The sequence below is a fragment of the Setaria italica genome, chromosome VIII (genome assembly GCF_000263155.2).
Source record: "Setaria italica strain Yugu1 chromosome VIII, Setaria_italica_v2.0, whole genome shotgun sequence".
Lineage (NCBI taxonomy): Eukaryota > Viridiplantae > Streptophyta > Magnoliopsida > Poales > Poaceae > Setaria > Setaria italica.
Genome location: NC_028457.1, coordinates 25,504,859 through 25,518,494, shown reverse-complemented (window position 1 = coordinate 25,518,494; position 13,636 = coordinate 25,504,859). Strand labels below are relative to the sequence as shown.

The window sequence follows — 13,636 nt, the reverse complement described above, 5'->3', positions numbered from 1 at the left end:
TCACAATTGGGAAGGATGGTAGTGGCGGCAGGGGGAAAGCATTGACGAAGCCGAAGCAAAGAATAGACGCGCCCAGGAACGCCGCGGGGTGCAGTGGCGGTGGTTGTTGCGCGGCAGGAGGCTGGGCATCAGGTGCAGGCTGTGGCGAGGGTTCGCGGTGAGCAGGCGGTTGGGGCGGCGGGAAGTTGTGGCGCTGTTGCGGGCCTGGTGTCGGCGGCGGCGGCGGCGGCGAGAGGCCGAAGAAAGGAATCCAGTTACCCGCTGCATCCAGTTGTTGCCCGCGCGGCCAGAACGCGAGTCCACCCAGGCGGAGCACGACGCCGCGCCCGCTTGGAGTGTGGACGCCGATTCGACCAGGCAGGCGCGGGTGCTGGAGCTCCAGCACGACCCGCATGCAGGAGCGATCAAAACCGGGGATGCAGAACGGGTCGACCTCGACCACAGTGCCGACACACCGAAGGATGTCGCGCACCTGCGCGATCGACCAGTGTTCCTCTGGTAAATTCCAGAGCGCGACATGGCCGAGCCAAGCTGGTTCGCGAACGAAACGGTCGTCCGTGTCCTCCGCGCGTTCCAGCCTGACACACGCGCCGTTGAGGTGGATCGGCTGCGCCCCCATCGCCATCTCCCGCGCAGCCGGCGAGCCGAAGTGGAGCAACGCCACCCCGTGGGAGGACGGTAGGAGCTGGAACCGCAGGTGCGGTGGCGCGACGTGCAGAGCTGCGTGAATCAGCGGGCAAGGATTTGCCGCTGCCTCGAGCGGCTCCACTTCGACGAAAGCAAAATGGGAGGCATGCTCCCAGTCACCTTCATCGACCCAAACTTCGAGGTAGTCGGGCCCGTCGTCGAGCATGTCGCTCCCTACCGACTCGCTGCCGGGGTCGCTGTCGGGCAGGTAATAAAAAGGCCACGTGTACGTTTTCTTAAGATAATTTTCGTTGTAATTTTGAACTATATTTGCTAGTTCTAGACCATCTGAAATACAATGTAAGAAGCAGCATTGTCGTAGGATCTCACCATAATGTACAGAAAATTGAAACGTGCAAGTGTAATGTCGGATTGGTTTTACAGCACTGTCATGATAGTTTCATGCAAACTAGGTTGTATAGTTATTTCTTTTGTTATGTATATACACTTATAAGCATATTAGTGATGGATCACGTGGGATTCTGCCATTCAGATACTAAGTGTTGACCATCGAGCTTACTGCAATCCATCTTGCATTTTATAGAGTACAGTAAAATGGATCAATGGATATATAAAATGCTTATTCATCAGGGAGATCTTGCAAAATCCTTTGGTCAACTAGCAAACCCCTTCTTTGTCGGTGCAGTTGTATATAAAAAGCCTCTACCTATCCAACATCACAAGTTCTCAGGTTGACCTCCAAAAGTGAACACAATTCTTCTCAGGTTTGCAATTTGCAACAATGGTGGGTCAGCTTGCAGCAGCAGCAGCAGCATTCATCACTGGCCTTCTTGCTCTTGCAAGATTTACAAACTGCAATACTATACAGATGCATCCTCTGTGATCATTCAGAAAATAGTACAGTCCTTTTCTGAACAATGCATTCTAGTTAACTTGATTTGTTGAGGCTTATAGGCAACATACTGTATGAGCAGAGGATGGCATGGCAGGACCCAATCAATGTGCTCAAGAGCTGGGATCCAACCTCTGACAATCCCTGCTCTTGGGAGCATGTCATCTGCGACAGCAAAAACTATGTGATACGCTTGTATGCCACTCTGTCCTCTCCTTGTTATCAAGAGCAAAATTTCATTATAGGCCCAGTCGCTTAAGTTAACTATCATTGCCTTTTCAAAACCAATTAGCATAATTTTGCTCTAGGACTATAGAACCAATATATCATTATTCATCTGATTCAGGCACCAACTTCAGCACAACAGTTAGCATACTTTTTTTTTCATGCCCTTCAAGATTCAGAAATTCTTATTTCTATTAATGTGGTTCTGATCTGTTTCTTCCTTCTTTTGAAGGGACTTGGGGAAAGCCGGTATAATAGGACCTCTGGTTCCACAACTGGGAGGATTGAAGAAGCTTCAGTACCTGCAAGAACAGCACAGCGTAATGCAGATCTCACAGATTGCTCTCAAAATGGCAAATTTCTGCAACTGATTTGAATATGTTTGCAGAGAATTGTTTGACAATGGCCTGAATGCATCAATACCAACTACACTGGGTAACCTCAGTAACCTATTAAACCTGGATCTTCAGGAGAACATGCTTACTGGCATGATTCCGGCATCACTTGGCTCCATTGGCACGCTCAAAAACCTGTACGCAACTTGTTACAAGAATTTTCACGCTGAATATCAAAATACTTCCATGAATTCTGACTAATGTTTGAACTGCATTGTTGTGATGTCCTCCCAGGAGATTGTATGGGAACAAACTTACTGGGCCTATACCACCATCGATGGGCAATCTGACGAACCTTGTGACCATGGATCTTCAGAAGAATTCGCTGAGTGGTTCCATTCCAGCCTCCTTAGGAAACATTAAAACATTACGGTACTTGTATGTTATTGTCCTAAATTCATTAAGACAGCCTACATATAGAATTTTTTTTTCTACAGGCAATTATTGAGCGGCAACAAGAACATTCTAAGTTTTACAATGAAACCAAGTTCATGCCCATAAAATGTTCATAAACAATTGACTTTTGAGAGTTCTTTGCAGGCACCTGAACAACATCATGCTGACTGGCATGATCCCGTCAGAAATCCTCTCTCTTGCCATTGTCGGGAGCTTGTCACTGTGAGTAATATAATTACTGCTTTTACATGGCTTCATTGTCAATTCATCATTCATTTATGCGATGATGATCTTTTTGTAATAACCTGTACTAACACTAGAAAAATTATCTGCATTCAGAAATGTTGAAAACAATAACCTCACTGGAACAGTTACATCAGCTGGATTGAGAGGTGCTCATGAGTATGTAATTTGCAGGTTTGGTATATTAATCATTTGGATGGGCCTTGCTTTGGCGGCCCTGTTTTAGAGAAATCTTACAAATTGTAAAGCATTCAGAATTTTTTTTAGAAATTATAGATTAAACTGAAGGCTGCAAGCTGATGAACAGTAAGATTCTGTTTTTTCTTCAAGCTCCTGTTGGAAATAAATCGAGAAATCCCAACATCTCTTGCATTACTACTGTGGGTTTTTTTTATGCTGAATCTATGTGTTATGTGCATAATGCCACTATGAACAATATGAATGTATTATTTGGGATTAGAATATATAACTAAATATAAGAAAACAACAGCTGTTCAAGGCAAAAGAGGGTCTTCTTTTTATGATTGCACAGTAAAGATGTCTCACTTATTTTCACTTTTCAGCAATGGTCTGTGGCAGAGTAATTGAGTGCCCCCCCCTCTGTTAAAACTTCCAACGTAAAAAGATATAGATACACGCTGTCATCGTGCATTTAACACAAATTATCCCAGAAAATGCAGCCTTTTGGTCTGAGAAATACGGTCACACATGGATTACAACATACAGGCTTGATTTGTATTATACTGACAAAGAACTCGAATTTGCATCACGCCAGAAGCATGGATTCAGGAGCACAGTTTTTTGAGGGGAATTGGGTAATGCAGCTATCTCAAGCCCTTTTGTTACCAAAAGTGGGACGATTGAAGAATCTCAGCACCTATAAGAACTCACAACAAACTGCAGACTTCACAAATTGTACACAAAATGCCAAGAATCTACTTACTTTATCCATTTTGCATTGAGTTGTTTAAGAATGGCCTCAACGGACCATTACACCAAATCAATAATTGTGAAATAATCTATGCATTGGAGTCCTTTATTAAGGGGTTGGGCTCACCGGTCCAAGGCTTGGGGTCAATCATGCTTCGACTATCCTTGGTCACGAAGGAAAATCTTTGAGCCATGTTGGACCTTTAAAAAGGCGTATTTGCATGGTGGCTCTCATTTGTACTCTAAGGATTCAGAACATCATGTATATCTTCTAGAATTCTTCCACATAGTCAATATGTTGTATTTCGTGTGATTTGTCAACATAGTCATGATATATTCTATCTGGTGTATATCTTTCTATCCCCAATGCCAACGATCATGGATATCTTCTGCATCAATTTGAAGGCTCACCGTCGAAGACATCGAATTAGCCCAACGTGTAAAGTATAGTTTGAATATGATTCGGGGTCACTTTTGCCCATAAGTATTTTGAGAACATAGTGGTTGAGTTAAACACTCTAACAGAAAAGACATGTGTTCTAGAAAGGCCATTTTTCATCCTTTGCTCTTATTCTTATTCCGTCAAGTCTCAGATAATTAATGTGGGTTGCACTTCGTCTGTCTTTGAGTTTGTTTTGCTCTGTACATCTTGCAAGTATGCTCTAAAGGCACAAAATACTCAACAGTCTATGTGAGCCACATGTGGAAGGTCCCCTCCCAAATAGAACGTCACAACTTCCCTGTTTTGAACTTCATGACTTCACCAATTCTAGCAATGTCCCTGTCATCCCACCGTGTATAATGTTTGATTTCTTAGATCATGTCCACTAGTATTTTGGTCTTGTCAGCATATTTAGGGGTATAAATGGCACATATTTTTTCAGTTCGAAGATGACCGAATATACTTATTTGGATTTATTTCCAGACATCATAATTTTTCGTATATATTAGATACAAATCCATGTATTTTTCTTGGATGTTAATTAGATTATGATACGAGACCGATAATATCCATTAGATGTGCAATCAAACAATCCGGATGTTAATTTGGATATAAAACTCAGATACCAAATAGGCCTGAGTAGCAGGCCCAACTTAAAACCTCAAGACGGAAACTGAAGTATAGTTTCTTACAAGGAACTATACAAATGATAACTTCACTAAAATATTTTAAAAATTAGGAAAAAATCAAGGAAATTAATACAAGTTGACAATAAAATTAAAGTAAATCTAAAAAATATTAGAAATTGTGAAATATAAAAATTATTAGAAATTAATACAAATTGACAATATAAAATTATTAATTTGGAAAAAAGAATTTAGGAGTTTGAAGAATATTTAAGTAATTTTTGTTAGAAATCACACAAATTTTGAATTTAATGTTTTTTATAAAATGTTCAAATAAATTGAGACAAAAGGATTACAATAAATTTGTATGACTAACTATTACGTAACACCTCATCCTCCAAAGCTGCACCGTCCAGCCCTTCCAAAGGACGGGCACACGTACACATAGCACCCTGCTTACACTTTCTCCACCCTTACTTAACTAGCAATGTGGTACTAAACATGCGCACCTGCGCTCATGGGCTACTACTGGGCCATCCAAAGTTGAGATGGATGTTACATACGCCCCCCTCAAAGAACCCGATTGTCCTCATCGGTCCAACTCACCCACACTTGGTAAATGTCTAGGAACGTTCCCTCTTAGCACATGACCATACGTCTAGTGCCGGCGCCATATGCCATGCCGTGTGTCTTATCGAAAGTCCACATGCACCATGCGCCATATGCCCACACACTGACTCGTACGCGCAACCGTGAGGGTCGGCTCTGATACCATTTGCAACACCCCGTCCTCTAAAGCCGCATCACCAAGCCCTTCCGAGGGGCGGGCACATGTACATATAGCACTCTGTTTACATTTTCGTCCTCGCTTTGTGTAAAAATATTAACCCGAAGTTGCTATGGTTGGAAGACAAATGCTTATAAGTTGGCTCCACCCTTACTTAACTAGCAATGTGGTACTAAACATGCGCACTTGCACTCATGGACCACTACTAGGCCATCCAAAGTTGGACCAGATGTCACATATCAATTTTTTATTTGTATATTTAATTGTTACGACAATAGAATGTGGTGTACTCAGCTTATGTAAATTAGGATTTGTATTGTGCCCAGATGTTTAGAGCAGGTGTGATATATACACTAGTAGAGAATTCACCTTTCATGCATCCCATTTTGTCCCGGTTTAAAGTTGGCCCAGGACAGAAGGTTCACCAACCGGGACTAAAGCTCGGTCATTAGTGGGAGGTTCACCAACCGGGACCTTTTATCCCGGTTGCAAAGGCTAGTGAAAAAAAAGACCCTGAGAGGCCTTTTATCCCGGTTTGAAACACCAACCGGGATAAAAAGTTGGTATTACAAAACGGGATAAAAAGGTCCCCAACGGAGTGGCTGAAAGAGAACTAAATCCCTCGAACCCTTTTATCCCGGTTTGTACAACCAACCGGGATAAAATGGGGTCTTTTATCCCGATTGGTGTTTCCAACCGAGATAAAAGGGTCCTCCACGAGTTAATACAAAAGGATTGCATCCCCTATATAGTCAGATGTGCTGTGTAAGTGGGATAGCAAGGAAGCTACGCGCGAGGCTGGAGGTTATGGGTTCGAATCCCACGCAGTGCGCACACGCATACACGTCTCCTGGGATTTCTTTTTTTTGCAGCGCATGCCGTGGTGACCCGTTTTGTCCTGGTAATATCAACCGGGATAAAAGGGGGGTCTTTTGTCCCGGTTGAGTGACATTTATCCCGGATGGGTTTATCCCGGATGGGTTTTCGGGAGATTTGCACCTTACCAACCGGGACTAAAGGCCAATTCTCTACCAGTGATATGGTTGTTGCTTTTTACTTGTCCGAAGAAATATTGGTGACCAACAATGTTGGCATTTGACACATTTTCGTATTCGGAGCACATTTATTCATATTCATGAACCTAATCCACATTGTATTTGTATCCAAAACGCTATCTGTGTTCGTCTCCTACTCCGAAGGAAAAGTTCGTATCCAAAAGTTCGTATCCGGTCAGATCAGCCCTAAGCATATTCTTCAGGGCGTGCAGACAAGAGTGAATGTCCAAACAACTTTTGGAAGGTTTTATAGGCTTTAAAATTCTAATTCCAGGGAGAAAAGAAGGATTGCGTGTGTCTATGGACACGCGTGCTCTCTCTCTCTGTGTGTGTGTGTGAGTGTATCCAATGATAATCCACACGTAACGCATTCTGCATGTTTCCCAGAGTCTTGTACGTTGCAACCATATATATGTGCGCTATCCAACAACTAAATATTTTGAGTCACGCATCAACTCGCCACATAGATACAAAATGTAACAAAACAGGCCTATACATACCATCTTTCAGATTTGCCAGCTGCTACTCCAGCTCCTGTGCAATCATGCTCATTTCATTGTGCCGTGTCTCGAGCTCACCACATCACACCTGCACACATACGAATATTTTCATAATAACACAGTTACTGGCATGATTACTCAGCTCAGAGAAATGAAATGCACATCGCTACTGCAGTTGGGGCTTGTGCGAAGCAAGAACAAACCTGCAGCTATTGCAGTTTCTGCAGACACTGTGTTGCACTTGGTCTGCAGTGTCTCAACCTCACGCACGAGCTCAATGATGTGCATCTCTTTGAACGCCTTCCTCTTCGCAAAAGATATCCAGTTGGCTGTAATCCTGAAAAATATTTACATGAAAACAGCTTGGTTAGTGCAATCCAACTTACTGTTTTTTCCTCAAATAAAAGGGGCATTGTTATATATAGTGTCCAAGCCATTGTTAACAGCCTTCTCTCTGTGACCACATTTAGTAAAGAAGTTTGAAATACAATTACCTCTTCACCTTCTTAGGGTTTGTGTTCACAAGTTCGTGCAAGTGCTTGTCCTTCCTGAGGATCTCCTCAGCATTGGTGAAGATGACCCCTCTGGCATTGTGGGTGCTGCTACCACCTGCCCTTGTTGATGACGACAGTGGCAACAGCAGCAGCCTGGATGACTTGTTGGCATGTTACCGTGGAAATGGTGATCTCCTTCTCAGCATCAGTGAAATTGACCCCGTCTGCGTGCGTTGTGTATGTGTGCGCGCGGTGTTACACTATTAGAGAATTGGCTTTCGATGCGCCCCTTTTGTCCTGGTTTAAAGTTGGCCCGGGACAAAAGGGGGTGCGCCACGGTAGGCAAAAATGGAGGGGGGGTTAGTCCCGGTTGGTAATTGCAACCGGGACTAAAGGCCCCCCTTTAGTCCCGGTTGCAACGGCTAGCTGGGGCGCGTCGGTGGCGGTACCATTTTATCCCGGTTGGAGCCTCCAACCGGGATACAAAGTTTAGTCCCGGTTGGAGCCTCCAACCGGGATAAAAGGGTGTTCCTTTTGTCCGGGTTCGATCCTCCAACCGGGACTAAACTTTTAACCGGGACAAAAGGTGGTCCCTTTTGTCTCGATTGGAGTTTTTAACTGGGATAAAAACTCATCCCCCATTATATCCCGAGACAGAGGACTTTCTTCCTCCTCCAGCCCGAGCCAGTCCAGCACATTGACAGAGAGCTGAGCTTCACCTACTCTCCGGTGGTGCCGAAGCAAGGGAGGTGCTGCCTGAAGTTTTTCCCTCATTTTCGTGGTAATTTGACTCAACCAACACAAGTGTTGTGAAGGTTTGCTACTTCATCCTTGTGTTATGCTTTGATTTATGCTTTAGAGATGGAAAGATTATTTGCGAGAATGTGATGAAGTAGAAAATGGAGAGGTATTTTGAGGTAGAATGTGAGGGAGATTGATGTGTCATATATAGTATGTATTCTTGCAGTGGTTTAAGAATGATGCTACCTTGTCTAGACGGTTTATCTTATCAAATTCAATATGATTTTTCAAATCCATACTTGTTGAACTTGCATACCGTGTTCATCTCTTCGAGGATGTTCTCTGCCGAGCAGCAACGTATGTCAAGAAGGAGGTTCGATTCTACGAGAAAGAGTGGATACGGACATCGTGACTGTGTCCCCTTTTCCGTAGAATTGAACCTCTTTCATGACGAAGTGCGGTGCCGCCCAGTTGAGGACATGCTCGCGAGATGATCATGGTCTTCAAGTTTAACAACTTATGCAGTGTTAAGGTAATAATTTTTGTACATAGATTGCTTCTGCTACTGGAAGAAGTGGCGATGGTGGGGGCGATTGTGGTTCCTATTTCGGCAAGGGGAAAATCATAGTTGGCCCTCAGCATAAGCCGAAGAAAAAGAGCGCGCTGGAAAAAGTAATGCTTCATTATTTGCAGCAACGTCATGAAGAAGCTGTTGCCGCGGGTCAGGAACCTCCTTTTGGTGGTCATTATGCTCCACCCTCAGTCCCGGGTGTTTCATGTCCACTTAGTACTACCGTTTCAGGCGGCACAAATAAACCTAAGGATGAGGCTGGGTCAGCGGAACCTTCGTCTTCACCGTCCAAGGATGCTTAAAGTCCTCCTAGATAATAACCAGTGGATGGCTTGTTGTATTGTATCCTGTTGTTTGGAACTTTAATTTAAATATGTGTATTTGGATCTTCATGTTGTTGTATTGTACCATGTTGTTGTATTGTACCATGTTGTTTGGATCTTTAATCAATTTTCACGCGTAATCCATTGTCAAGTGTAATATATTTTCATGCGTAATACGATGCAGATGGACTGGCAATGGATGTATAATGCAGATAGGCGTAGCAAGGCGTTTATTGATGGCTTGCATTATTTTCTCGAAGTGGCCAAAGCGAACAAGCCAGAGAATGGGTTCGTATGTTGTCCATGCTTCCAATGCAATAACAAGAATGAGTATTCAAAGGATTCCTGGGGGACTATTCACAGCCACTTGTTTAAATACGGTTTCATGCCTAACTATTTGGTTTGGACCAAGCACGGTGAACTAGGGGTTGTAATGGAAGATGGCGAGGAGGAGGAGGAAGATGACACCATTCTGGATTGGGTTGCAGGACAAGCTTTTGCAGGTACTACAATGGGCGAGGCTGATGAAGATGAGTTTGCAGAAAATGGCCCTACTGATGACCTTGGTCAGGTGATATGAGATGCATACAGAGATTGCGAAACTGAGAAGGAAGCAGCAAAGTTGCAGCGCATGATAGATGATCACCAAAAATTGTTGTACCCAGGTTGCCAGCAGGGCCATAAAAAACTAGGTACGACACTAGAATTTGTGCAATGGAAGGCAAAAAATGGTGTGTCCGATAAGGCATTTCAGGGGATGTTGAACATTGTCAAGAAGATTCTCCCCGAGAATAATGAATTACCGTCCACAACATATGAAGCTAAATAGATTATTTGCCCTCTCGGATTGGATGTTCAGAAGATACACGCATGCCCTAATGACTGTATCCTCTATCGTGGTGATGAATACGAGAAATTGGATGCTTGTCCCGTCTGCGAAGCCCTGCGGTATAAGATCAGGCGAGATGATCCTGGTGATGTCGAGGGGCAATCTCCCAAGAAGAGAGTTCCCGCGAAGGTGATGTGCTATTTCCCTATAATACCACACTTGAAGCGCTTGTTCAGGAACAAGGCGAATGCTAAGTTGATGCGATGGCACAAAGAAGACCGTAAGGAAGATGAGATGCTGAGACATCCCGCAGATGGGGCACAGTGGAGATAAATTGATAGAACATTCCCGGACTTTGAAAGTGAACCAAGGAACATAAGGTTTGGTTTAAGTACTGATGGATTCAATCCATTCGGTGAGTTGAGTAGTGGCCATAGTACTTGGCCTGTGACCCTTTGTATGTTCAACCTTCCTCCTTGGCTGTGCATGAAGCGGAAGTTCATTATGATGCCGGCGCTTATCCAAGGCCCAAAACAACCCGGCAACGACATTGACGTGTACCTAAGGCCGTTGGTTGATGACCTTTTACAGCTCTGGAAGGAAGAAGGTGTACGTGTGTGGGATGAGGATAGACAAGAGATCTTTAATCTACGAGCATTGTTGTTCGTAACCATCAATGATTGGCCTGCATTGAGTAACCTTTCAGGATAGACAAATAATGGATATCGGGCATGCACCCACTGTTTAGACCACACAGACAGCATGTACTTGAAGCATTGTAAGAAGGTCGTCTATATGAGTCATCGTCGATTTCTCCCTGCTCACCACCAGCTGAGAAAGAGCGAGATGCATTTCAAAGGGGTGCCAGACCATCGTAAAAAACCTGCACACCGTAATGGAAAGCGTGTCTTCGAGATGATGAAGGATGTAAATGTAGTCTTTGGAAAGGGTCTTGGTAGCCAACCTGTTCCGAACGACGATAACGGACATACACCCATGTGGAAGAAAAAGTTAATAATTTGGGAGCTACCTTATTGGGAAATCCTAGAGGTTCGTTACGCAATAGACGTGATGCACCTGACGAAGAATCTTTGCGTGAACGTGCTAGGCTTCATGGGTGTTTATGGGACCTCAAAAGATACATTGGAAGCACGACAGGACCTGAAAGCCATGGGGCAACGAGATGACCTACATCTGGAAAAGAGAGATAATGGACACCACTACTTACGTCCTGCCAGTTACACTCTCAGCAAGGAAGAGAAGGATAGCATGTTTGAATGCTTGAATAGTATGAAGGTCCCGTCTGGGTACTCCTTGAATATAAAGGGAATAATAAATATGAAACAAAAGAAGTTTACAAATCTCAAGGCTCATGACTGCCACATGTTGATGACCCAGTTGCTTCCGGTTGCACTGAGGGGTGTTCTACCAGAAAATGTCCGGTTGCCGCTCGTAAGGCTATGCGCGTTTCTTAATGCGATTTCGCAGAAGGCAATCGATCCATCCAAGCTATCAAAGCTACAGAACGATGTGGTGCAATGTCTTGTCAGTTTTGAATTGTTATTTCCACCATCCTTCTTCAATATTATGACGCACTTACTGGTTCACCTAGTAAAAGAGGTTGGTATTCTCGGACCTGTATACCTGCACAATATGTGGCCTTTCGAGAGGTTCATGGCAGTCCTAAAAAACTATGTTCTTAAACGTGCCTGTCCAGAAGGAAGCATCGCCAAGGGATATGGAACAGAGGAGGTGATCGAGTTTTGTGTTGATTTTATTGATTCAATTGACTCGATTGGGGTTCCAACTTCACGACACGAGGGAAGGCTCCGAGGAATGGGCACCCTTGGAAGGAAATCAAGTTTGAGCAATGATACTGATTTGTTCGACAAGGCACACTACACTGTTCTACAATAGTCATCGTTTGTGTCTCCGTATATCGAGCAGCACAGGCAGATGGTAGCTTCTAAAAACCCGACCAAATCCGATGCTTGGCTTACCCGTCATCACATGGAAACTTTTCCCTCCTGGTTGCACCAACAACTTATGGGTAACTCTGGGATTCACCCACAGCTTGCCTGGTTAGCCAGGGGACCTGCTAGCACAATCGTCAAATTCCAAGGCTATGAGATAAATGGTTATACATTTTACACGAGAGCCCAGGACCAGAAAAGCACGAACCAGAATAGTGGTGTCCGCATAGATGCCATGGATAGAAATAATAGCAAGGAGTCATATTATGGTTTCATACAGGAGATATGGGAACTCGAATACGGACCGCTGTACATCCCTCTATTTCTTTGCCATTGGGTGAAGCTAACTGCCTTAACCAAATATCAGTATGGAATGACAATAGTAGATCTGAGCAAGACTGGATACAATGATGACTCATTCGTACTTGCCAATGATGTGCATCAGGTGTTCTATGTGAAGGACATGTGTAGCAAACCCAAGAGGAATCCAGAAGAGACATGGGAGCCAAAGTGCCACATAGTTCTTCCAGGTAAAAGAAAAATCGTGGGAGTCGAGGATAAAACAGACCAATCAGATGATTATGATTAGTTTGATGGCATGCCTCCATTCGTCGTTGAAGTTGATCCAAGTATCCTGCTATCCAAAGAAGAGGCTCCGTACTTATGCCGCGATCATGATCAAGGAACTTTCGTGAGGAAGAAATTTTACAACGTTGTATTGTAATGCGCTAAATTTACATGACCTTTGTGTATTAATTGATACAATTTTTAATTTACCCTATGTATGATTTCATGTGTTCTTAAATTTGTTAGGTGAAGATTTTTTAGATAAACATGAACAATGTTAACCACATATATACATGGATTTTTCTGCGCATTGAAATTATTTAATTGAATAATTTCTTGATCACAGCGATGCGGTAAAATAAATATTTTAGAGGCTAAATGAACTGGTATAGAATTAATGACTAAATCATACTTATTGTCAATTTACTCACTAATTAAATATATTTTTGCATGTACAAAATATGTGAAGGTTTTTGTTTTTCATCCTGAAATGCAGTGAAAAGATAAATAAAATCCATTTCCAAAAAACAGGCGGGAGAAGAAAACTAGGAAAAAGACCTTTTGTCTCGGGTGCCAACAGCAACCGGGACAAAAGGCCCCCCTTTTATTTCGGCTGCAAACTGCAACCGGGATAAAAGGGTACTTTTCGTCTCCCGCCTGGACGTACCCTTTTATCCCGGTTGCCAACTACAACCGGGATAAAAGGGTACGTCCAGGCGGGAGACGAAAAGTACCCTTTTATCCCGGTTGCAGTTTGCAGCCGAAATAAAAGGGGGGCCTTTTGTCCCGGTTGCTGTTGGCACCCGAGACAAAAGGTCTTTTTCCTAGTTTTCTTCTCCCGCCTGTTTTTTGGAAATGGATTTTATTTATCTTTTCACTGCATTTCAGGATGAAAAACAAAAACCTTCACATATTTTGTACATGCAAAAATATATTTAATTAGTGAGTAAATTGACAATAAGTATGATTTAGTCATTAATTCTATAACCAGGTTCATTT

The 13,636-nt window shown here is 43.3% G+C and overlaps 1 protein-coding gene across 1 annotated transcript; it reads left to right on the top strand.

The window, feature by feature from the left end:
• Positions 1-1,429: 1,429 nt before the first annotated feature.
• Positions 1,430-3,387, top strand: LOC101769175 (leucine-rich repeat protein 1). Its single transcript, XM_022829514.1, has 8 exons — positions 1,430-1,527; positions 1,595-1,735; positions 1,998-2,069; positions 2,154-2,297; positions 2,395-2,538; positions 2,701-2,778; positions 2,896-2,958; positions 3,363-3,387. The coding sequence occupies exons 1-8, from the start codon at positions 1,430-1,432 to the stop codon at positions 3,385-3,387; spliced, it is 765 nt and encodes a 254-aa protein (XP_022685249.1).
• Positions 3,388-13,636: the final 10,249 nt, after the last annotated feature.